Source organism: Zosterops lateralis (assembly GCF_965231275.1).
Source record: "Zosterops lateralis genome assembly, chromosome: 9".
In the NCBI taxonomy this organism is placed as follows: Eukaryota; Metazoa; Chordata; class Aves; order Passeriformes; family Zosteropidae; genus Zosterops; species Zosterops lateralis.
This window is the reverse complement of record NC_139769.1, coordinates 6,843,991-6,868,672: the sequence shown is the minus strand read 5'-3', so window position 1 is coordinate 6,868,672 and position 24,682 is coordinate 6,843,991. Positions and strand designations below refer to the sequence as shown.

The window sequence follows — 24,682 nt, the reverse complement described above, 5'->3', positions numbered from 1 at the left end:
CTCCCCTCAGAAACCAACGGGAGACAGATTATTCTGAATTTTAAAAATTAGAAATTGTTCTGAATTAAAAAGATAAAAAAATCTAAAAGCAGGAAAGTTCAAAACATTTCATCTTCACTTCTTCAACATATGCTTCCACATTCTTATATAAAGACTTTTCAGTAACAAAAGGAAAACAAACCCAAATTTGCATGGAAGACAATCCACCCTGGAAATAAAAAAGGGAGTATTTAATCATAAATCAAAAAAGTTTTAAGTTGAAAGAAAAGTAAGCATGTCACATAACTGACATCAAGATCATCACAGCACCGATTTTGTTGATGGCATCTATAATGTATTTTTGACATTTTGAGTGACAGATGCCACCATCAGAGGAAATTAAACACACCTGGCCATTAGTTTCCTGTAGGCAAAAGGCAGTGTTAAATCTGCAGCGCACAGTATGCGTGCAATAATTACTGAACACTGGCATCTGAAATGTTCTTACAGACACCTGGAGCAGAAAAAGTTTATGAATTTAACACTGCCTTGCCAAGAGTGAGTATTTCACCAGGACAGATGTTGTTCTGGTACTGCTGACTGTTTCCTGTGCTTACCAGCCTACCTGCACTCATTACTTTTCAAAGGATGATAGCTGTCATGACAGCTTTGGATAATTTCATGGAGATGCACACTATATTGCACTTACCAAAGTTTCGCATGCACCCTCAATCTATTCCAAGCACAACTGAATTATTGATCCAAAATAAAATTATACGTACTTGAAAGGATTCCAACTTGGAAGAATCATCATTTATAAATCTAATTTTATACATGACCAATATAGGCACAAGTTTCCAAAATGGTAACATTATTTTTCTTCAAAACTGTGGTACGTTCAATTGATTTTTCTTTTTTTAAATGTTGAGACGCACATGCAATCTATTTTAAATGTCATCACTTTGTTTCTTATTTAATTATCATTTCATATGGCTTCCTCAGTAAGTAAATGATTACCTCAACTGCTATAGGGATCATCTAACCCTATGCACTTTTGACTTACAACACAATTGTACCACTTTCCAACACAAGGATCAGTAATACTACTTTTAAAAATACAAAGGATCCTTTGAAATAATACATTTTGGGTTTTAATACAAATTTCAGATAATTCAAGCCCTTCCCTAACAAAAAGTAACAGATTCTTATTACCAGATGCTATGGTACCACAAGGTCTTACAAAATTTGCATTATTATTCTGCCTCCCATCCTTCTTTTCCCATTTATTTTCAAGTTGAAGGGCATGTGCTACTGAAAGAAATCATTGGCTTACCCTGTAGCAAAGATAAAAGATATTATCCAAATGCACTCACCTCAGTCTCCTGTGTTTTCTAGGCAGATAGACATAGATTTATACATGTTTATATATAAAATACATATTTGTACACAAATATAGCTTTAGGGAGCTTGGCCAGTGCAGGATATGCAGTGCAACACTGTCATACACAGAGATGCTATTGGATTAAACAAAAACCAACTTAAAGTCCAGACTTCTGCTGCTTCCAAATTCTGAAAGGAATCCCAAAGGATACAAACACATAACTTTTATTTTGCTCAACTGTTGTCACATTTGCTAGTGAACACCAAAGAATTTTCACTGAAACCTTTCTCTAATTCAGATTAATTTTTTTTACTTGATTTTTCCTGATGAAAATGTGTCAAGACCACTTTGACTCCTCTTTAATCTTAGAAAAATGATTATAACTTCAACCTTTATGCCGTATTTGCTTTCCTCCAAGGGAAAATAAATCATGGTATGATATGACATGATAATGATGAATGATAATGACTGACAAACCCAGCGGCCTTAGATGCACGTCAAAGTTTAAATCTTGACCAAGTTCAGCCACAAGAACTGAAAACCACAATTTGCTAGCAAAGAGAAAAAGCAAAACTTCACTGACATATAAAACAAATAAAAATTTCATACTGCTCAAACTAAATCAATACTAACACTACAGTAAGCAGTGAATGAAAAGTTATAGCAGTGATGCTACTCACAGTTACATTTGAAGTTAAAATGGGAATGTGAGCTGGTAGTGTCAGCTGGGTTACTGATACCCATTTAACCTCTTAAATATAGATGGTTTTCAACAAAAGTATCAGAAGCAAGGAAAAAAAATAAATTTATATGACAAAACAGAACTGGAACGTGAAAAAGATCAGGTTTTGCCTACCTGTGTAAATGGTGACTAAAATACCAAAATACAGGAAGAGTTGGACGTTTCTTTCTCTCATGCTAAAAATTCACATAAGAGTACATAAAAATGGGTAACAGCTGGGGGCTTCCTAAACAGGGAAAATTCAAATAATCTAGTGATTCTCCTAGCAAATCATTATAAACAGCTATTTAGAGAGATTACAGGAGCTGACCAGAAGAGGATTAATAAACTATTAATATAAATTATTAACAAATGAATGATATATACCTAATTTATTAAGAAGGCATATGCAATGAAACACACTAAAGAAATTATGCATTTAAGGCTGGTTAGGAATCGTTGCAAAAAATGCTTTATTTATTCACTTCAAATGTATTCACTTCAAAATTTCAGATCTGTACACTTTCATAAAAACATGCCCTTTTACATATGCATTCTCCAAAGCTAGGTAAATGCAATATAGCCTTTAAAGCACAGTAAAGAAAATATCCGTCTTCTCAAATGAGAAGCTGGAAAGAGTATAAGACATTATAAAGCATCTTGATACCAGTAACTAAAATCCCCAAATGACAGTAGAGCAAAGCACGTCTGCTTAAGAAGAAGAAAGTAAAAAGGTAGCCTGTTTCCAACTTTAGCCTGCTTTTGATGTCATATTCACTCCATCTTACTTTGGATGCAGCTTCGGCAGGAATTAACTGCACAGAATGAGTTCTTAGGTCAGAAAAAAAGGTTGAGTACCTCAAATTATGGCTGCTTTTCTTTTTTTCCCCCTGCTTCTCCAAAACGTGTCAGTTGGTATAAAGAGAGACATTATCTCTCCCTATACTCATATCACTCATATCTTTAAACAATCACAGCTGTAACATCATAAAGAAGCAGTTGTCTGCTAAGGATCATTGACTTGTTTTAGGACAAGTAAAAGGCCTGAACATATTATAAAATATATATATTATAAAATCCACTGTCAATAACGAATATTTCCTGAATATCTAATCAGTTAAAGACAACAGAGATCTTACAGCCTTTTATATTTTACAAAACAGTGTAGGACAAAAAATCAGAAAATTCTACAATGACAGTTCCATGCATTCAGAATAATGTCCAGCTATGATAATCTCTGTCTTACCTGGGCATCCTGTTTCAACTTCTGAAAAACAGGCTATCCTTTTTCCTGATCCATACTCACACATAGAAAACCCAAAAAAACCCCATGAGTCAAAATTCTAGTTTCAGTGCAACAGCAACTGAAGTAACAGAGAAAATGCCTTTGAAGTAAATAACATTTGGTTCTTTGATTTTAACCTCAATCTGGATTGATTTATTAACTGTAAGTAATGATCAAGTCCTAGCTGCCAAATATCCATTCTTCTCCTCTATCCTTCTTGGTATATTTTGTCAGTACCTTTGTGATGAAGAACTCCAAATGTGTTTATCAACCCTTACAGAACAAAATTTGGCACTATTAGGAAACCCCTTCTGTTGGAAATTCTTTTTTTAATCTCAGTGAAAATACCATTTCTCAACATGATTCATCAGACAGCAGAGCTGTTCAGAGTACACACACACACAGAATTTGTCATGAGGCCTAGATGTGCATTACTTAGTGGTATAATATGGCTGCTGTGTGTTAAACCAAAAATCCTCAAATATTTTAATCCTTTCATCGCTTTCTTGTATTTAACTCTTACCTTTTCTCAAATTGCTCAAAATTAAATTTTCCAGGACAAAGTTCATCTTTTTCCAGTGTGGTTACAGTATGTGGAATGGTGAGTGTCAAGCACTCGAGAAGAATTTCCTGCTATGGCCCTCAAAAACAATAATCATTCTCTTCACCTGTAAAATCCTCCAATATCAATATACCAGCATATTTTTTATGATTTATCACACGTACACACATTTCTTTTTTTTTTTCCCAAAATGCTCAAATGAATCACTGTTGCTAGTAATAGCATTAAAGCCATTCTAGCTCAGAGGTAATCTTGCACCTGAAGCACTGTGTATTTAAAATACTTGAAATGCAATTGGGAGATGAAATTTGTTCATCCAATTTCCGGCTGCACAGAGAAGAAATTTAGCAAAATCGTAGATGGTGTTTTAAGAGTCATGGCTGAAGTGAATAGGAAGCAAACCCTGCCCAGTAAAGAGCATTATCAGGAATAGAGAGCAGCCTGTGACACGTATATAATTAGAGAAATTGGAGGCTTTGCCCATGAGACCATGTGTTCCACAGCAAATCCAATTTCCTTCACTCTCCCTTTCATGGATATGTGTAAATCATAAAAGTCCATGTGTTTCCCTCACATATAACATATCAGTTTCTTTTTTTCTTTTCCAATATTGGTGTTAATTGAATTCACCAAACAAGGAACAGAAAAGAATCATAGCTCAGATCTTTTCAGTCCAACTGACTTGCAAGTCAGAAACCATTTAAGGAGACTGAAAGACCAAATTTTCCATCTTGCAGATATCTTACATGATGGTTCATTGCCCCTCATAAATATAAGGTATTAGCTTTTTTAAATTCTTTTTTCCTTGTTAAAAAAAGTATAAAATAAAACTGACAACATAAAATGTCTGATGTAGAAGTCCAAATCATAAGGGGGAAGAAATTAATTTAACAGCTTCCAAATTTAAAAAAAAAAAGTCTGTTGGTTCTACTTCAACATCAGGAAGTGAACATCAAATAAACCAAGTTTATAATAAAATTCTAAAAATAATTCTGGAAATATTAAGGCTGTCACTGGCATGGTACAGAGCTTAGCTCTATTACCTATGAAGCACAACAGTAACCTCAGACATACGTAACAGGAGCAAGGAAGCAATCACTCTGAAAAAGACTTCTGTATGATAGGGAAAAACAAATTAGGCCTGAGTTTCCATAGTGATACAGCAACAAAAGGCTGCTGCAATTTCCAGCTGTCTATAGTGAGGCAGGAACAGAGCAAAGGGACTCGAGCCCCTTCTCTGTAAATTGGGATTAGCATACTCAGAATTATCCATTAAATTTTAGTTCCGCACTATAAAGAAAATATTGAAGGAACTGGAAGAGGAAGAGTAATAATAAAAACAAGAAGTTCTGCAAGAAGCAAAATTACTAAATGCTATGGATTTGGATTTCATGGTTGGATTCTCTGGTATCTTAAAAATGCAAATTCCAATGAGTACTTTCTCCTATTCATCTCCTCTGTGGATTCTCTGATGTTTAATAAGAAATGATCTCATACTATAGCCTGTCTGCCAGTGGGAACACTAATGGGTCTCTTGCCCATCTGGCAGCCTGTTTTCCCGAAACTTACAGGAATTCCTGTCCAGTGGTGCTGAAACTGGCCAAGAGTTAAGAAGCTACTGGAGGAGAAAAGAGAGGAGAGGGATCAGCAGCCACACAAAAACCTAGGCTAGCAAGCAGACAGTGTGATCATATAAGCTTTGCTTCCTTGGGAAACTGGGCTAATTATCAAAGGACTGAAAGATTCACTTATGATGAAAGTCCAAAGGCCCTAAAGCGGAAAAATACTTAAAAGTGGTCTATTGGATATAGGGTTGAAAGAACCAAAGATGATAGCTAGGTCGAGACACAAATGATGAGGAATGTTATAATTTACAGAAATATAAATGTTATTCAGGGATGATGAGGATTTATTTGTACCAAGAGGAGTTATTACTAAGCAGAATTGCAACTGGGAATTGTGGGATTAAATAAAGGAAAGCTTTAGGCTAAAAATCAAGCAACACTGTAAGTGAGAGCAGTCTATAAAACAGTTTTCAGACACAGGAAATGGAAGATCCATGGCCTAAGAAAATTAAAACTGGAATGAAAAGAACCTGTTTTCTTATAGAACAATAGTGCATGGATGGTAAGATTGGCTGGAATATACTAATTGGTCTTTTGTTTCATTTATCAGTAGATTAATAACACAAAATACTGCACTAACAGATAATATAACAAAAGTAGCTACTCTTTGTGAGTCCTTATCCAAACGTCTGAAACCAGGCTTAATATACATAAATGTATAGATGTGTCTTCTTCACACATTACTTATATGATACATCAAAAATAAATACAATATTATCCAGTTAATGATTTATAGAGAGCTATTAAAATATCTATTTCTACACATAATGCTATCAAAGGTCCTCTGTATTTCTATTAGTAAAACATTTTCAAGCAATACTGAATAGTTTGGGCTTCCTTGGTATTGTTTTCCAGTAAAACATAAAATAAAATAATCAAAATGCAGAAAACATATTACATTACACAGTATGTTTGATGTAGCAACTTCTAACTTTCATTTAATATAGCTGAGCTGCAATGACTAATGCTGCCCATGGCCTGTAGTACAAAGACCTAAAAAGGGTTCCAGGCTAGATTACGTCCAGGCAGGTCTCATTTTAACGGAAATTGGAGAGATGAGAAAAAGATTATAGGAGCACACATTATAAAAACAGACCTCACAAGTCAAACTTAATAGTGGAACCATTCTCTTTCATGTAGACAACCATGAAAACAAATATCCTGTAAGCACTAGATATATATTGTATCTTTCTACCCGATCTCTTTGCCTCCTTGAGACAGATTCCCATTCATCTCATGACTATATAATTTGATCACAGTTGAGTAAGGCACAGCAGGGGAAAGGGTCTGTCTGATAAAGTATCAGGCTCCAGGACGATAGATAAACAATTTCATGATTTCCAGTTGTAACAGGAATGATACAGTGCTGGATATTAAGATATTAGTCTTGTAGGAATACAAATATCAAGCCTCTGCAGTTTTTTTCTCTTACTAAATATGTTTTATTTCCATTAAGTAGAAATGACAGACGGATTCTGACAAACTTAGGCAGGGCACCAGAACAAAATTCAAGGCACATGTGAAAAGTGAAATGAAATTTTTTTTTTATTATTTTTCAGTGTGAAAGCTAGTTTGTAACTTTTATAAGTATACAAGGGAAAAAAATAGAGCAAGGAAGTTTCTTTCTCAAGGGGGATCTTTACTGCAAAAAAACATTATTTAAAAGTAAGTGAAACAGTTGCCTATCAATTTGCTTCACATTTAAACCTCCTCTTTCACAAGGGACATGTTGGCAAGCAACTCCTCTGCTACAGGTCACTAGGGAAATGCCTGTTTGCAAAGCTACCCCATTGTTCTACATGTATTAAATGAAGGTTTGAGTGATAATATTCGAACAGCTATGATGGGCTTCTTTTTCATATATTAACACACATATTTGGAATGGAATTTTATTTATTTTGTTAGAATGCAAAAGCACAAATAAATGGCAGCCATTATAAATACTAGTTCTGTTAGTTGGCAAAAATTATACTGTCTTTGCAATTACCTCCTGTCTTGGATGGCTGAAAATCATGGTCATACCCACTCCTGCTGATACCTGCTTTTATTTTAAAAAAGTCAAAGAACAAAGATACATTTAAAAGAAATTTTTAGTTGCAAACCCTGCTTGTCATCATTTTTGTTAAAGAAAACATATTCTGGAGTAAGTAATATTTGAAGCTATCACACCATCTGATTCATTATCACTTACCTGTGATTCCTTCACGTTTTCCACAGTGAAGTTGAACCAGACTCGGAAGCGTGGGTTGCAGGTGTCTGGCCTGATGAAGAGGTCATACTCAAACTCTGTGACATGGTCCACTCGGCCAAGATTCCCTACCAAAAACAGATGAAACAGGATGTGTTTTAATGAATGGCTGATCAACTCTCCAGGAACAACACTGAGAAAAGGTTTTAAAACTTCTACCTCCATTGGCTAAAATATACAAATACAACAGGCTTTACAATAGTTCAGAATTATTTTTAAAGGCTTAATTGTAACCATAAAATAAAATATATAGCAGCAAGCCACATGCATATGAATACACCAAAAAGAAGACAACACAGATTTTTAGTATTCAATCAAATTGACCTTTTGTCTCCTCTTATCTGAATACTCCAATTATGTGTCCTGACATCCTTTTGAATGTTTCTTTTTTCCTTTTTTTCACTTTTCTAATGATGTCTCTGCACATCTTTTAGTCCCCACCTGTTAGGATTTCTTTCTTTCCAACTGCTGCTCTTGTTCAAGTCCCTGTAACACTAAAGAGTCCCCAGATTTCCACCTGGCGTCCCTTGGCTGTTGCTCTAAGCATCTCTCTCTCCCCACAGATGGTCCAGCCTTCATCTCCTCTGTGATTCAAAAACCATCTCAACCCTTTTCCTTCACCATTTACAGCCACTATCACCTCCTTCCAAAGACACAAATGAGATTTCGCTTCAGCTTGTTCCTAGTGAATTTCATGGAATAGTATTTTTAAATATAGTCAGAGTTACATTGTCCCCTATGGCATTATTCAGCAGGCAACCACACTGGCTATAGAAATGAAGTTCAGCACTGGGAAAACCCACTAAGTGCTTTTAAATTGCTAAAATGGCATTTTTCCTTTGAAGTGTGCCAAGATTTTTAGAGACAGGGTTTAGACTGTCCATTTCATTTACACACTACAAAAATAAGACTTTACATTTTCCTGATCCAATCCAAAACCCATCTCATCAGGTCTTGAAAGACAGGGCCATGTTTTAGCTCACATGCTAAATTATATTTCTTTTTAAAAAGTAGCACTGAAAACCTGGGTTTATGGTTTCAAACACATTTGGGGAGTTAGATATATATTTTTGGGTTGGAAATATACTGTTGGGTTCTAATGGGTATTTATAAGGTTATTTGAGCTAAACAATTCTCTCGTCAGCAAGTCCCACTGCAGTCAATAGGACTGTTCTCTGGCAACACATTGCTCAATACCAGCACAAGCAGCAAATTTCAGATGATCTGCTGCTCTGGGCTGGAAAAGCAGCAGAAAAAAAGATATTTTTAATTCTGTTTATCAATACAGTTCCAGGATTTCCACCTTATCCTAAATTGTTTCTGGCTTTACTAATGGAACATATTTAATCTTCTCTAATTTTAATGTTATCCTCTACTTTCCTACCCACATCCTCCATTTCAGAAGAAAATTCTCTCCACTGCTCCCCTCTGCAGAGACCTGCTCAATCTGTTCCTGAGGGCTCGCCTCAAGGAGACACTTGGCATTGGAAATATTGGAAAAACCAACTCTATTGCAAAGCCAGGATGCCTCTGCCAAACATAAATAATGTCACCTGCCGTGGTGGGTGTTGGTGCCCAGGTGCTGGCAGTGGGACACTGCCCCAGCCCATTCCAGCCTATTCCTGACATTCCCAGATGGCTCCAAAATGGCCTCACCCATGGCACAGCCCAGCCCTCAGCCCAGGTGCTGAAAATGTGCCCAGTGAAGGGCAAAATCCTACACAGGCAGAGAGGGGAGGGAGCCTGAGGAGAACCAGGGAGTGAGGAGGAGGAGGAAGAGGGGGCTCTGGGAGACAGGATAGAGACTTCTCTGTGCCCTGTGGGGACAGGCTGGAGCAGGTTGGTGTCTCCTGGAGGAGCAGTGACCCACAAAGGAGTCAGGCTGGAGCAGGTGCTCCTGACAGGACTGCAGCCCTGAGAAGGGAAAAGCCCAAAGTGGAGCAGGGGAGCAAGAAAAGATCAGCCCTCAGCCCCTTGCACTGCTCTTTGTGTGGGGAAGCTGATCATGGGAAGCAGGGAAGGACAGGGAGAAGGGACTGTTTTCATTTCTCTTTGACTTTTTACTATGCAAACCTATTTTAAGTAGCAATAAATTAGTCTCCCCACAGCTGAGTGTTTTGCCTGTGCAGGCCATTGGTGAGCACCCTCCCTGTCTGCACCTCGACCCATGAGCTTTTTCATCTTATTTTCACCTCTGTCCTGGTGAGGAGTGTGGATGAGATAGCACTGGGTGGGCAAAGGCAGCCTACCACAGCTCCTGGCTTTAGCTGAAGTCCCTGGCAGATCTAAGCACATATTCTGCCACAGGGGTCAGACCCATCTCTTCCTACAGATAATTATCCAAAGTAAATAAGAATGGTAAAACTGAGCTATTGTATTGTAATACCTTTAATTAAGTGGCTTCGTTTTGCTGTATTTTTCATTAAATGTCATGCACAAATGACAGAGCTGGGATAATAATATTCCTTGGATATTTCAGGATTTAGGAAGTGCAAGGTATACATCCCAAAAGTTTAGATTCCAGTTGCATCACAGGTCACAGATCTCTCTGGACAAAGTTTGTTGTGTGGCTTCACTTCAGCCTGAGCTGTGCATGATCCTGGCAGATTCTCTAGGGTTAAGGCAGCAGGCTGGATGAACACAGATGGTGGGCCAGGTCCATGTTGTAAACTAATAAACTAATATACATGCCTCCCAGCAATCCCGGCAATTCCAGATACGGATTAAGTTATCTGCAGCACAGAGCAGAGGTGCAAATTTTGATGGAATTACTCCCAAAGAAGGACACAGAAGCAATTAAATTCATATTTAAAGTTCAAAGACCATTAAAAACTTGTACTGCAAGGCATCAGAAACTAAAAGATTATTAAGTGAATAATTAAAACAGAGCAAAATGAGACCTTGCTTTTGACCTTTTGCACATTTCAGTTTCTTTTTCAACACCAAGCTAACCTGAACTGGATGGGGAACAGATGACCCACTCAGAACTGCTTTACAGAGACCTCAGGATCCCTAAACTAGCACTGGAGAGTTGCACTGATGTCAGGGGAATCAAGGATGGTGAAGAGCTGGTGTGCTGAAGCCACTGCCATCCAGTCTGCTCTGGAAAACCCATCTCAAATCCAGCAGAGCCCTTAAAATTTAATCATTTGTGTGCTTGATTCCTCAGGAACCCCAACACGATTTTCTCTCTTGATTTGAATACTCCTAATGCACTATTTTTTCCTTTTGTCAGTTTATTAGTTTATTATTAGCTTTTGCCTCTTACCAGGCATGTGTCAGCTGCCATTGTCACCTGCAGCCCTTTGCAGTTTGGTGTCATTTGGACATTTCATTAGCCCACTATTTCTTCTCTGTCTTCCAGATGCTAAAGAGGCTGGACTGAGCACTAATGCCTTCGGTAACTAATTCAACAAGTTCCTCATGCTCAATAGACTATTGTTTGTAATATCACAGCCTTTGCTCACAATCTGTCAGCCTAATTTCAGCCCACATAGCAATGTCATTAAACAAGACAGCAGTTTTGGTACAAAGAAGCCAAGAACTGTAGGAACAAAACACCTCCTCGCTTTAAGAGATGCTTTGTAGAAAACTGATAATGCCACGGAAAAACATTTCTTGGCATCTAAGAAAGGATATAAACTTCCTAATGTTAATCTCATAAACAAACTGAACAGTTTTTTGTCCTGCTTTCACGATGCTGTAATAATGGGAAATACATTTATTCTAATGGATGAGAATTCAATTCCAGTACCACAGGTACCACAGTGACATGCATTAGAAACTATGGAGCAGGAATTAAAACATTGATCACAGATTCCATTTAGGTATTAAGTCATTTTAACATTTTAACACTGAAAATAAACTATTTTTTTCTTGAGCATACCACCTCTAAACTGATGTTTTGTTAATATCTGTAAAAAGTTTCATAAATTTTTTTTCTTGCCTTTTTGCTAAATGTATAGCAAGAGAGAAAACTATTTAATAAGTGGGTAGACAGAAAGCTCCTCCTGTGTCCCAGGAATTTCTGTGCAATTCCACAATGCATAGATTGTACTTTGCAGTACTTGCAGCCAACAGTTTCTGTGCTGAAATTGTGACAAATGTAAGAGAAAGCCAGATAGCACTTTTTTTAATGTAATGCAAATACAAAACAGTTTTCAGTCATGATACAAGTACTGTATGACCCTTCGTGTGCACAGTTCTTATTCTGGTCATTTGTGATATCAGTAAGAGAGTCTGTTCACAACCTCCTTGGTTAAATATATTCTTCTCAAATCAGACAAAAAAGTCTCTACACCACTAAAATGTCAGCTTTGTTTTACTTCACTTTGAGTTCATGCCACATGAACTCATCACCACTCCATTCCATAAATGCAGAAGTTGTATATATGAGAGTATACAGCATTCTCCAAAGCCTCCTCACTCCATATCTTGTGATTAGCACTGTATTTGGGGGTTAACATTATAAGACACAAAATATTAATGTTATTTAAGGTACATGTACAATTAATGAACTGATTCAATAATGTGACCTAAAGGGAAAACACCCCCAACAACATTATGAGCAATAAAATCAGAACTGGTTGGCATTCTAAGACAATTCTTGTTTAACTTATTTTTAATAATTTGGGTATACATCTGGATGTCAAATGACTTTCTGACTATATCTTAAAAGTAAAGTAATTTATTATGGTAACCAGCATTTTTATAAGACATTTTGAATTTTCTCTCCTATGCACTCTGAAATTAGTTGTGGGGGTTTTTTTTTCTATTATTATTTTACTTTACAGAAATATTAGCACAGATCTTTTTAAACTGATGGGAAGATGTGAACAAATCAAATTCCCAAATGTCTATAAACTGACTTTCACTTAGCCTTGGGGTTTGTTTTTAAGACACGCTCAATTTTCAGTCACAGTTCTGTTCAATACTCTTAGCATACCGAGAAAAGAGGAGACATACTTTCCTTTAATCATTCAAGCTGAAATTCTTAATTATATTTGCTTAAATTGCTTTACAGAGTAATGTTTAGTGCAATGCTCTCAAAATGTGAATAGCAAAAGGGGTCAATAGCATGTTTCAAGTTTCTTTAAAAGTCAGAAAAAAGCCCAATGATACAATTTATTAATCATGCAACATACACTTAGTCCTCATAAAATATTAATGTATATTGCTTCCTACATCAATAAAAAGTGTACTTTACACAAAGAAAGAAAACCTGCTTAAGAAAATGCTAGCTAAAGTTACTAAACATTCTAACAATTATCATAAAAATGCTAGAAAAGAAAATATAGATATGTTAACCAATCCTAAAATCTTCTTAAACCGCACATTGTGCTTGCCTACAGAGAATTTTTAAGATGAAAAATAGACCTTGAGGGTCTTAGACAAGCCTGAGGCAATATAAAGAAAAAGGTCAAACACTCTGCTAAAAAGGACCGTTATCTTCAGAACAACAACTTATCAGCCAGCTTGCAGCCCTGCTTATTTACAGTTATTGGTCCCCGAGGAAGTGCACTTCAGCGCAGGGCGCGATTACTTTGTAATGAGTTTGCCAGAAATGGTAAAGGAAACTAATTTGTAACAATGTGCTGTTCCCGGCACATGAACTTTCTCAGACACGTTTTTTTGGGTTGAGGTTTTTTTGGGTTTGTTTTTTTTTTTTTTGGTCCGGCCATGAATAACTAACTTCAGCCTCCCTAATAAGCAGTGAAAACAGAAGTGCACTAAACCCGACTGAGTCGCAGCATAAATGTGCTGAAATATCAGTGATTATCCCTCTCAGCTGTCCATTACAGTACTCATGATGACCACCAATTCCCCTGTGGTGGATATATAGAATGCAGGTTTCAGGGGGTGGATTTGCACATGAAAATTAACACCATTTGGAAGAAAATAGCCTGCACCTGTCACAGATTAGCAACAAAAGGTCAAATGCCTCCTTTTACACCTAGAGCACTTGCATATTGTATGTCTTGCTTATAGGAGCCTAATTCTGGTTTCTTAATTCAGAAAAGTGAGCACCATGGTGAACTGAGGAGAAAAAAAGAATTAAATCTTGGCTAAAAGCTATCAATAAATCTATTGATCAAGATACATATGAATGGAAGTAGCTGAGGCAATCTCTGTCTCTAAAAGAGGTAGTTTTTCAAAAGGGAATTACACAAAGTGCTCTTCTGTTTTTGTCAATATGCTGCCAGGTTTTGAAATGCTATTTTTCATCCACACAATAAAAATCTTGACAAGTAAGCAATAGAAAATCACTAATACACTTTCAGCTGCATTTCAATCTATACAAATTCTTTAAACAAAAACAACCAAGGAACAGAATTAGAATATACATCATTTTCACCAGTAGAACCTGGGATAAAGTCCAAGATAGCCAAAGAGTATTAATCTATATTTCATGCAATTCTATATTTCCCAAAATAAGGTAAAATGTTGAATATGGAATAACCTCGATGGAATTCATCCTTAGAGATGATAAAACACATTGAGATGATAATGCAAAGATATTTTATCGATATGTTCCAAATGGAACAGGAACTACAGGGACTGAGATCTGTAAAAACTTCTCTAGAGTGAAAGATTAGATATCTTCTGAAAGGAGTGCATCTAGGAATATCAGATGTAAATTCCCACTTGCTTTATGGTCTTTGCCTCTGAAAAAGAATTCATACAAAATAGTTCGGCAATAAGTCCTAAAGAACTTCTAAATAGTATTTGATTTCTAATTTGGAAAAGAAAAATCTAATGAAATAGGGATGATCTCTGAAAACCCATGATAGTTTTTGCATCGTCTCCTAGATTCGTGCCCAGAGCATATGTCAGCTCAAGATACCTGAAACTACAAAGAACAATTTGAAAAAATAAGACAATACCATAAAAACCACATACACAACACCTGTAAATTATAGTTTAAATTATTTAAATTGCACATATCAAGCTCTGCAACACAAAGTAATATCTTCACTACCACAGTTAAATCAATGTTCTGCAGAAAATCTCTTGGTACTCCTCAGAAATATAACATTCTTTTAAAAACCTGATGTTCCAGTTAAAACCATAGCAATGCTCGTGACTCCACTTTTGGTCAAAAATCCAGATTTCCTTTGAAAAATGGTCATGAATAGCAAATAGGCAAAGCACTTCAAAAGTACATGGCTTGAAAAGCTGGATGCTTCAGACTTGATTTGCAGTCTCTTTTCTATCTTCCCTCCTCTGTTGAATAAGTTGAAATTGTTGTTTCCATAATGTTTTAAGTTTTTATCAATAGTGACATCCAAATAACAGTAAATCAGTAGTTTTTGTGAAAAAGATTATATGGGAACAATGACTTAGGACTTAGCAGCAGCTGGTAAAAGGCCACATTCCATCTCTGCAAAGGGTAGATCAGGATGCAGCACTCACAGAGGCTGAGAAATTCTGATTGAGCTTTTATTGGAAACAGACAATGTGCTAAAATCTAATTGTGACTGAGAGGACATGAAAATTCTAACTTTATACTTTTCTTGTTTACCTATGTAAACAGCATTAAAATAAATTGTATGGATTTGGTTGGGGGGGGTATATAAGTTGTGGATGTATATTGGTTTATTTGTTTCTTTTGGTGTTTATCTTAATTTATAGCAATGAGAGCCTGATCTGATTTGCCACACCTTTTCAGGATCACAGTCAGAGTTCCACTCTCTCCAATACTTTTTCCTCCCAAGTGACATAAGTTAGGTGCACTGGATCCATTTCCTGGGGGAATTCTGCCCACAGGCCCTGGGAACACAGTTACTGCTTCTCAGTGGTCCCAAACATGTGTAATGAACAAATCTTTAATTCCTTTGTATTCAGTTAAATTGCAGAAATATTAATGATCTGTGGCCTAGACTAAAACACCCACAGGATTTTTATAAATTAAAACTTTTATCTGAATTAGAGTAGGAGGCAGAATTGTCTTCCACACAGAAAATTAAGGGAATTGAAAACCTTTAAGAAAGAAGGACTGGTTGAAAAAGGAGAGTATCATAAATGATTTAAATTTTATTTGTTGAATAGAAAAGAAGGAGGAATGAGGTTGCCACTGCCATGATTTATTTTCCTAAAAACAGTTACAAAAATATTCCCATATTCTAGGAGTCCAGACAGTGCTGCCAATGGATAGCTTTAGGATGAGTTCTACCTTCCTGAAAAAATAACTTTTCTTGGTCACAGGTGTTTGAATGTCTGGGCAAAGGGGAAGGGGGAATCGAGAGATTAAAATTTATTAAGTAGGCTTGAGGTTCCTCCTGCAATGAGGATACAGTTACAGAGATTTCACATTATAAATAACTGTAAAATTCTAGCATGTGCTAATCCCAAAGGCCACCTACTGACACCACTTGCAACTTTCTTTTATAGTCCAGGAGAGTAAACAATGCAATTTAGAAAAACAACACAAGCAGCTAGAACTGGAATGTTTTCTGTCTTTTTATGTTCACTAAGTAGAGCAGTCTTAATGGTGATGCACAGTGAAAAACAGCAACAAGTATTCCTGAATATTTAGTGATCATTATTGCTCAACAACTACTATGAGCAAAATAGCACAATATACAAGTAACAGATATCCCAAAATACTACAAAGACCATTGTGTAAACAGCAGGCTCACATATGTATTAAGAAATTATACAATACAATCTTGCTGAAAGAATTCAATAGTTTTGATCAAATTAGATTGATATTTAATCACTTGCAGCCAAAGAGCCTTATTTCAAAATTGCCCTTTTCAATAAAAACTAGTGCTTTCAGTTAAAGGACCTAAAAAACCTGGTGCTGCAAAGAATAAAATGTCAATGTTCACCGTGTAGGGAAATTGTAAAGGATGAATAAAATGGAGTCAGTCTCTTGACTACTTCTCCTGTATCTGTGACTTACAAATTACAGAAATATCAGCAGAGCCCAAGACTGCAGGACAAATGCTCCAAAAAGTCACAAAATCATGTAAACACACAGACTGGCAGTGGTAAAGCAGCAACTTAGTAGGGAGTGTCAAGAGTGCTTAAAAACCAGGGCCCTGTGCCCTAAGATGGCCATCACACACCCACTACACCAAATCCACCAAATCCCCAGAAAAACAGATTTCTCTGCTCCCTCTTTATCAACTCCCCAAAGGCCTCCAATGACAGATGGGCAGTTATTTATCCACGGCAGTGGACCTTTGTTAAAGGAAAATCAGAATACAAAGAGGTTTTGCATTAGTGTCACGAAACTCAGCTTTCTTTAACAAAGCGTGTGCTCCCAAAACGGGTCTCTCACGGCTGCGCTTGTGCCACGTCTTTCAGGGCAGAGCTCTTAAAGGGAAAAGCATTTGGGGAAATTTCTGTTTGGAAGTCACTTAGCATATAATGGGTGCTATCCTAAATAAATAATTAATAAGGTAATAAATAAATTATAAGGACGTCTGCAGCCTTAACCACGGAAGCAACCACCAGCCCAGGCAGATGAGGGAAGAGGAGCTGAGGTACCACAGTGGGATGTGCCATCCCTGGTGTGTCACAGACAGAAACATGTCCCAAATACTGACTCGGTTAGGGGTGATGCTCAGTGTACACCACTGAAATCTGTTGCTCTCTACAGTCTCTGATGTAAAGCATTCTCATATATACCTGCTGCCTAACAGCTTAGGTTAGTAAAAAAAGGATTAAAATGGTTCAAAAAATTAAAAGCTGCGTTTTCTATACTCTTTAGCACATCACAGTAGTCCTACTTATGTAATGCTTCCTACTCAATATATTCATCGTTTTGCAAAGACCCTGAGAATTCTTGTAATGCAAAAGACAAGGAAGTTCTTTCATCCTACAAGGGAGGATATTCCTGTTGATTTATTACTGCACAGTAATGCTGTAATTCTGCATTTGGCCTAGTTTGGTGCCTTATACACAGAATCACCATTTTTTCCAGGGGAATCTTTCCAAAGTATAACTACACACTGACACTTGAATAAAAATTAATAGATGGAAACCTTAATCAGGGACCTTATAGTTATATTATATTATATTCTCAAGCACCACTCAAAAGTCACCAGAGCTGTAAATAAAATCAGAAGTTTTTTATTAAAGAGTATTAATGGAAAAGTTCCAGGTATCGCCTTATAAAAGAATCTTGCTTTTTGAGATTGATCCTAGATAAGAGCCTTCTTTAACTAATAAATTATTGGGTTTATAGCTGAAACTTTCCTTATCTTATTAAAAAAAATCCTTGGAAAAAGGCACTGCAAGGATAGACTTTCCATACAAATACTGAATGTGAATAACATCTGTCCTACATACAGCTTTTGTAGAAGAAACAGTCTTATTTTAGTTTATTATAAAACTGAATTTGATTCTCTATGCCATTATCAATCTAGTCACAAAAACAGTTTGGGGGCTAGAAATTTTATTCTCATTCAATACATTAATCCCATCATTTCATTGCCTAAAAGTGGTATCTTACCATATAATCTCCATGATTAAATTTACAGATAGACTTTCCTGCAGTCTGGGTACATTTTTAGCCATTTCATCAGATTAGACTGATACACAACTTTTCTGCTCATCTCCTCCTTCTCTGTAGCTCCCACTCTGACATTCTTTTGTAGAACAAGGTGATTTCTCTACTTTTCTCTTTATAATACAGCATTTTGATCCTTCTGTAGGTAATGGAACTTTCTCCTGTATTTTCACTTATTTAATTTTCTGACTCCTGTGTCTTGCTATTTTCCTTTCCTCCAGACACCAGCCTGTTCTGGAAGCCCCCTTTGACTTTCAGATTTACCAATATTTATGAAATGGCACCACTGTTCATATCATAACTACATTATGTTGGTTTGTTTTTATAATGCTGCTGGAATTTATACAGGCCTTTGTAACTGTACCCACATGGATGTAACAGAAAACTGCTCACCCTCATTTATCTTTGTTTAGTTAAAGCTTAAATTAGACCTCAAAAAACTAGCTTGTTGATGTTATTTTTTCAATCAGAAGTGATAATTTAAATATTGACATTTTAGATGGCATTAACATGTTTTTGATTTCTGCTATGGTTACAATAGTTTTTTATATCTGAATGTCTGTCTTAATTTTGTTAGGGGTTTGGTGTTGTTTTCTTTTTTTTTTTTATTTTGCTGAATCCAGAAGCGTTTCCTTTTATTTCAAAGTATTTCTATGTTTGTAGTAAATTAAACATTAATCTTTCTCTGCAAATGTCAAGTGATATTTAAATGTTTTTCTGGCAGATAAATGATTATTAATATTAATGCAATAAAATCACAGCTCTTTGTCCTTTCTTTGATATTTAAGAAAAAATTAAGAATGTCAAAACAGTTCTGCAAAAAGAGAATTCATTGGTCTACCATCCACTCTTCATTAGCCTGAGAGGTAAAAAATTACTGATCTTGCGAGACAATGTGTTTATGGAATCAGAAAGGGTTGAAAATGAATTACTCTATCAGTGGTAGAGTGTGTATTACTTCAATGTGAAAATGCCTTGTTAAAGTTCATTTTAATTTAAAGCCCCCTTTTGTCATTCAAAAAGCTTTAGCACAATGAAAGAATCTTTGTCACTTTCATAATTAGCCCCTCTTGCACTAAATGAGAATAAAATCTGATCAGAAGTCCATACAGGCAAGGTCATAAATCAAAGAGAAAAGCTCCACAACAGTCCTGTAAGATGTCCAAAGGCACACACAGCTTGGAATTAAAGCACTGGAGTCAGGATCCACTCCCAGAAACACAGCACAGAAAAAGCCCCAATAATATCTGTTTGACAGGCTAAATTTATCTCCATATTCTGTAGCCCTATAAACACATTTTGCTGTTTAGATACAAAAGCAATTTCAGCACCAAGGACAATCCAGGAAAGCAAACAGCTGTTAAAGTGCTACTATCGCCGTTTGCCAAGCAAAGTCAAATTAATTTAACTTAATGCTCTCACTTCAAACCGTGGCAGTAAAACAAAAAAGAAAAAAGAAAAGCCATATATGATAATTGTCATAAAGCAGGAAAAAAGTTGTATTAACAGAAAAAAGTCCTTAGGAAATCAAGTTTGATTTTATACAGAGAAGAGAGTATGCAGTCCAGCTCAAATGTAAACTGGATTTTATTCAACTTATTTTCATTTTCAGATGAAAGTAAAAAGACATTTTGAAAGATGTAATAGAATTCTCAACCTTGGACAGTTATGGAGAGAGTGACAGCACATCACTCTCTCTACTCAGGGATCATCAGAACACCAACAGATATCCAAGCCATCAACATATTATTTTACTCCCCATGTTAACACAAAATGAGGATTTCATCAGAAAATGATGCCTAAAACATGGGGAGAGAGAAGGGCAAGGAGAGGGCAAGGTAGGAAGTTGAAGAGAAGACTGCTATAAAGTGGCAGCCAGCAATGAAAATTCGTATTCTACAATAGATAGACCTTTTACAATTCCACATATTATGTTAACATTAAATGCTAATCTTAAAGTTTTAATCCAATGAGAGTACTTTTAAAGTAGCTACATCCACAAAAACAGGAACTTTCATGAAAATTCATGTCTATAAAGCACACATGTATGTGTAGACATTTATATTTGTATATCTATACTTTCAAATACACTGCCATGTCCATTAAAATTGTGCAACTTTCCTTTATGAGATTTTGGGTTTTGACAATATTTTCTCTGCAGAACCAAGCTATTAATGTCCTGTCTCTCACCATGCAAACATCAAACTACTTTCAAAGGAATGGCTCGTTTGGAGGGTGTGGTTGCTTGCACATCTGTCACATGTTCCCGAAATTTCACGTTACAATAATTATATAAGGATCACAAGTTATTCAATTCCACACATTTGGAGACATGTGGAATTGGTCTGCTAAGCAACAGACTGAAAAGCATCAGTGTGACAAAAAGACAGCACAGTCTTCCTCCATCCGCCTACAATCTCACACTTTAGTTCACTAAAATCAAGTTTCTCACATTGGTTCAGGAAGTGAACATTCAAGTTCCCTCCTGGACACAGCCCCCTGTGCTTGAGGTACAAAATAATTGTAATTTCTCTTGTATCTCAGACATCCAGGTATCTAAAAAGGACAATTTGCAAACTCCCATACACGCTAAGCAAACCTGGGAACTGTGACAAGGGCGTGCAGGTGATTAGAGAAAGAAAATGGATTTAAGATGGATGGGATGAGAATCTGAGTCAGACATATTATTGAAATTGAACTGCCGAGATCTTTTTCTTATAAGTGAGTATTCCAAAAAGCCAATAAAGCTTTTAAACAAAAAGCAGGCTTTTTTGCTATATAATAAACTAGATTAATTGGCTTTTAAATACAGAAAACTCAAAATGACAAAGTATGAAGGAACAAAAATCAAAACAGAACTCCCTTGCCCACTGTGCTCCTGCTATTACTTTTCACCTTTATCTGAATCTCACAAACTGTGGAGGAAACTATGATTTTAAAGCCAATCACATCACACACTCAATTTTTCTGCTCTTCTAATAAATCTTTGATACCCAGAAGTTTCTAGCCTACCAATACGCCCACTAAAGCTTGATTTAGGATTCCAATTAAGTGGATTAAAATTAAATTTTCTTTTATTTGACTGTATCTCCAATTTTTTTTTTCTCACTGGGTTTGTTTTAAGTAGGAATATATTTTTTCCAAAAAGAAAGAAAAAACATCGAAAAAAAGGAAAATATATAGATTTTCCAAGTAGACAAAATTTTCTTGTAAATCACTTTATGAACCCAGAAAACAAATCAGTACTTCTAAAGCAATTAGTACTTAAATAACCTTAGAGTGATTGTTGAGCTGCATTATTGTGTCTCATGGGCATGAAGTGACCTTGATCAATTATAGAGATTCAATGTTGCTTTTGACTCTTCGAAGGCAGGGACATACACACACTTTGCAGTACTAGTTCTATTCAAGATTAGCCTGAATTTCTAAAGAGGGGTGCTAATTTACCTCTACATAAGAATTTAAAGAAATATCAAAACTTTTCAGTTAAAAATAACAACAAAACATGCTACTTTTGTTACATATTATGTTTTACTTCTAATAGTATACCCTGACAATATAAGAAGTTGCTGATATGAGCTTTTTAGAACATAATGCACATTAAGTATGAGATAAAGGGGTTAATGAAAGTTACTTCTTTAAATATATCCATGGCTAATTCCAATTTTCAGTTTGAATCCATATGTATGTGCTTTACAACACATTCATTCATTATGACACACAAAAATCTTTTTCTTATTAAATGCATTGGAAAGTTTTAATACATTAAGAAACACAGGACAAGGACTTACATAACAAAACAACTATCACCTTAAGAAGCAAGTAATTATTTGTAGTTCCTAATTTTAATAATATTCTAGTACTTTAACCTCAATAACCTGTATTTCTTTTGTTTATTTTCTTGGAAGTAAAAAATCAGATATTTAATGTGTTAATAAAAAAGATTTTACATGTTATTATCCACAGTGAAGAACTTTCAAATAAAGAAGTTAACAAATGTCACTAGCTTTATCCAAATAGACCTGCTTCTTCAAAAGCCAGTCTTCAAACCCAGAAACTTTTATAAAGTCTGTCTATTCATTTTCATATTTTTACCACACTGACAGGAAAACATTCTCTCTGTGACTGAAAGATGACTTTCTGTCACACTGCTGATGTGAAAGGCAGTCAGCAACAGCAGGACCTTTGGCTTTAGAACATCCCAGACTCACAAGAAACATGGCAGTCCCACTGTCCCCTCTGAAGATGGAAATAGTTTATACTTGAGGAATTATAATTAGAATTTAAAAGACTTGCAACTCTGAACAGGTGGGCAGCTTCTTACAATTAGTAGGATGGCAGGGATGTTGAAAATATCAATTTATAAACTCTTCTACAAATAAGCATATAAATAGGGGATATCAGGAAACCTAAAGGGTTAGCAGCTATATTTTTGGGTTTTTTTGAAAAAACAAGCTTTTTTTGTCAGTAAAGTGATTTTTTTTTAAACTCATGTAAAACTTCACCTGCAAAAATCAGTTCTATGCACATTGAAGGATTTGGGCTCAGTGTACAGAACCAGGGATTCCAGAGTCACGTGGATATTTGTGTCTCTTTTTTGCCCTTTCTCTCATTATTTTTGCATTTACTGCTGTATTTTGCTGCTCATCAAGGCCTAGAACACCCTGGAAATGAACCCATACCCTGGACCCCACTCTGAGCACTCTGCAGTGCAAGGGTGTGGCCCAAGGTGGCCCCACCCGTGTGTGTCACACCAAGGGGCAGTGACACTGCTCGCTGCTCTCACACAGATCTGAGCCTCCACCTTCCCCTGCAAGGCCTCTGACACCAAACCACACCAGGACATCCATCCAATATCATCCAGCAAGCAATAATAATTATCATGGAGGAACGATTAGCTAACAATTTTTTAGGGGACAAGATAATTTTATAGGACTACACAGGTTAATTAAGAATACTACTAATAAAGAAATTTATTTTATTTGGTTAGATTTTCTTGGTGTTGAAATCTTTCTGCAACATTGGAAATAATTCACAAGCATTACCTTTCCAATGTAACATCCACAGTAAAATGACTTTTGATTGCATATTAATTAGCCAATATTGAATTTCTCCACATTTTCTAGTTCATACCCTATGGAATTTTATTTTGTAAAAATATAGTAGCCTGTATTTGCTCTCACTATGAAGTAATGTAGATAAAAGAGACCAAATCACAATTATCAAATTACAATAATAAAACTTTCTGATTTCAGCATTCTTCCTTTCTCAGAAGAATCAACAATTTAACATATGTCTTCCAGTTATTATTATCACTTATCAAAGCTTGTTACAGTACTGTCAAAGAACACAATATTGCTTTTCTCCTCATCTAGGTTAAATCAGCCAAAAACTGAATAGGTTGCAAAAGATAATGCTTGTTCTCCCTTCTCTTTCTTTACTCAGCTGGTTCATTCTTCATTAGTCTGAGTCAGAGGAGATAACCTAACACAATTTTTTCAAAAGTATTTAAGTTTCCCTGTACTGCTGAAATAATATCAGTTATTGTTACATTCTATCTGAAATAGTATCTATTATCCCTTGTATCTGTTGAAGCATGGCAGACTATAAAACAGCATCTCTACAAAGGAAAGTCCATCTTATCCACCGTGATTCAGGATGGCACACACTTTGTTCAATTTTAAAGAGTAATCAAAGGTGTGGGCTTAAATCCAATTAGTGTGCTTCAAAGAAGATAATGTCAAAATGCTTCAAATGGTGATTCTACCATGCAACTGAAGCTCTGAACTTCTGGGAGCCTCAGATTTCTGGAACTTTGAAATGAAAACAAAAGTATCTTGTAAAGCACAAAGTGATCTCCTGCAGTAAAGGACTCTAAGTTATTATTAACTAGGCTAACATTCTAAATAGAAAATAAAATCAGAGGTCTTGGAAGTCATGTGTTCACATCCTAAGAAGTATCTAGATGTCATGGTGACACTGCAGATATATGGGACAGACAGTTTCAATTGAACTCCTTGTAATCACTGAGAATGTTCTTCTTTTCCTGCCATCTAATCAGTTCTGACTCCTCTGGCATTCACTCTCACTGACCTTTGGCCAATTGAGTGACAGAGGATTTCCCCACTTGCCACACGACCATTCATTCGTGGAAAGTTTCATATGGTCTGACCCAAAACCAACAGAAATTGTAGTTATGCAGAATTTTTTCCACTGATTGCTAGCCTGGACCAGGCACTGAAGATTTGGCATGTGTCAACACAGATCCCCTGTGCTAGAAAAAACATTTAGAGTGCACAGCTTAAGTTGGAGTTTTGGGCAAGAAATATTTCATGTCCAAAAGAGCATGCAGACTGAATAAG

General features: G+C 36.0%; 1 protein-coding gene across 1 annotated transcript in view; it reads right to left on the bottom strand.

Annotated features, from left to right (window-relative positions):
* Positions 1-24,682, bottom strand: part of AGBL4 (AGBL carboxypeptidase 4) — a gene marked incomplete at its 5' end in the record, with an annotated part of 886,698 nt that overhangs the window by 832,473 nt on the left and 29,543 nt on the right. The window contains one exon of the mRNA XM_083868088.1: positions 7,745-7,869. Within this exon, the coding sequence (XP_083724214.1) occupies positions 7,745-7,869 (125 nt within the window). The remainder of the gene's footprint in view (positions 1-7,744; positions 7,870-24,682) is intronic.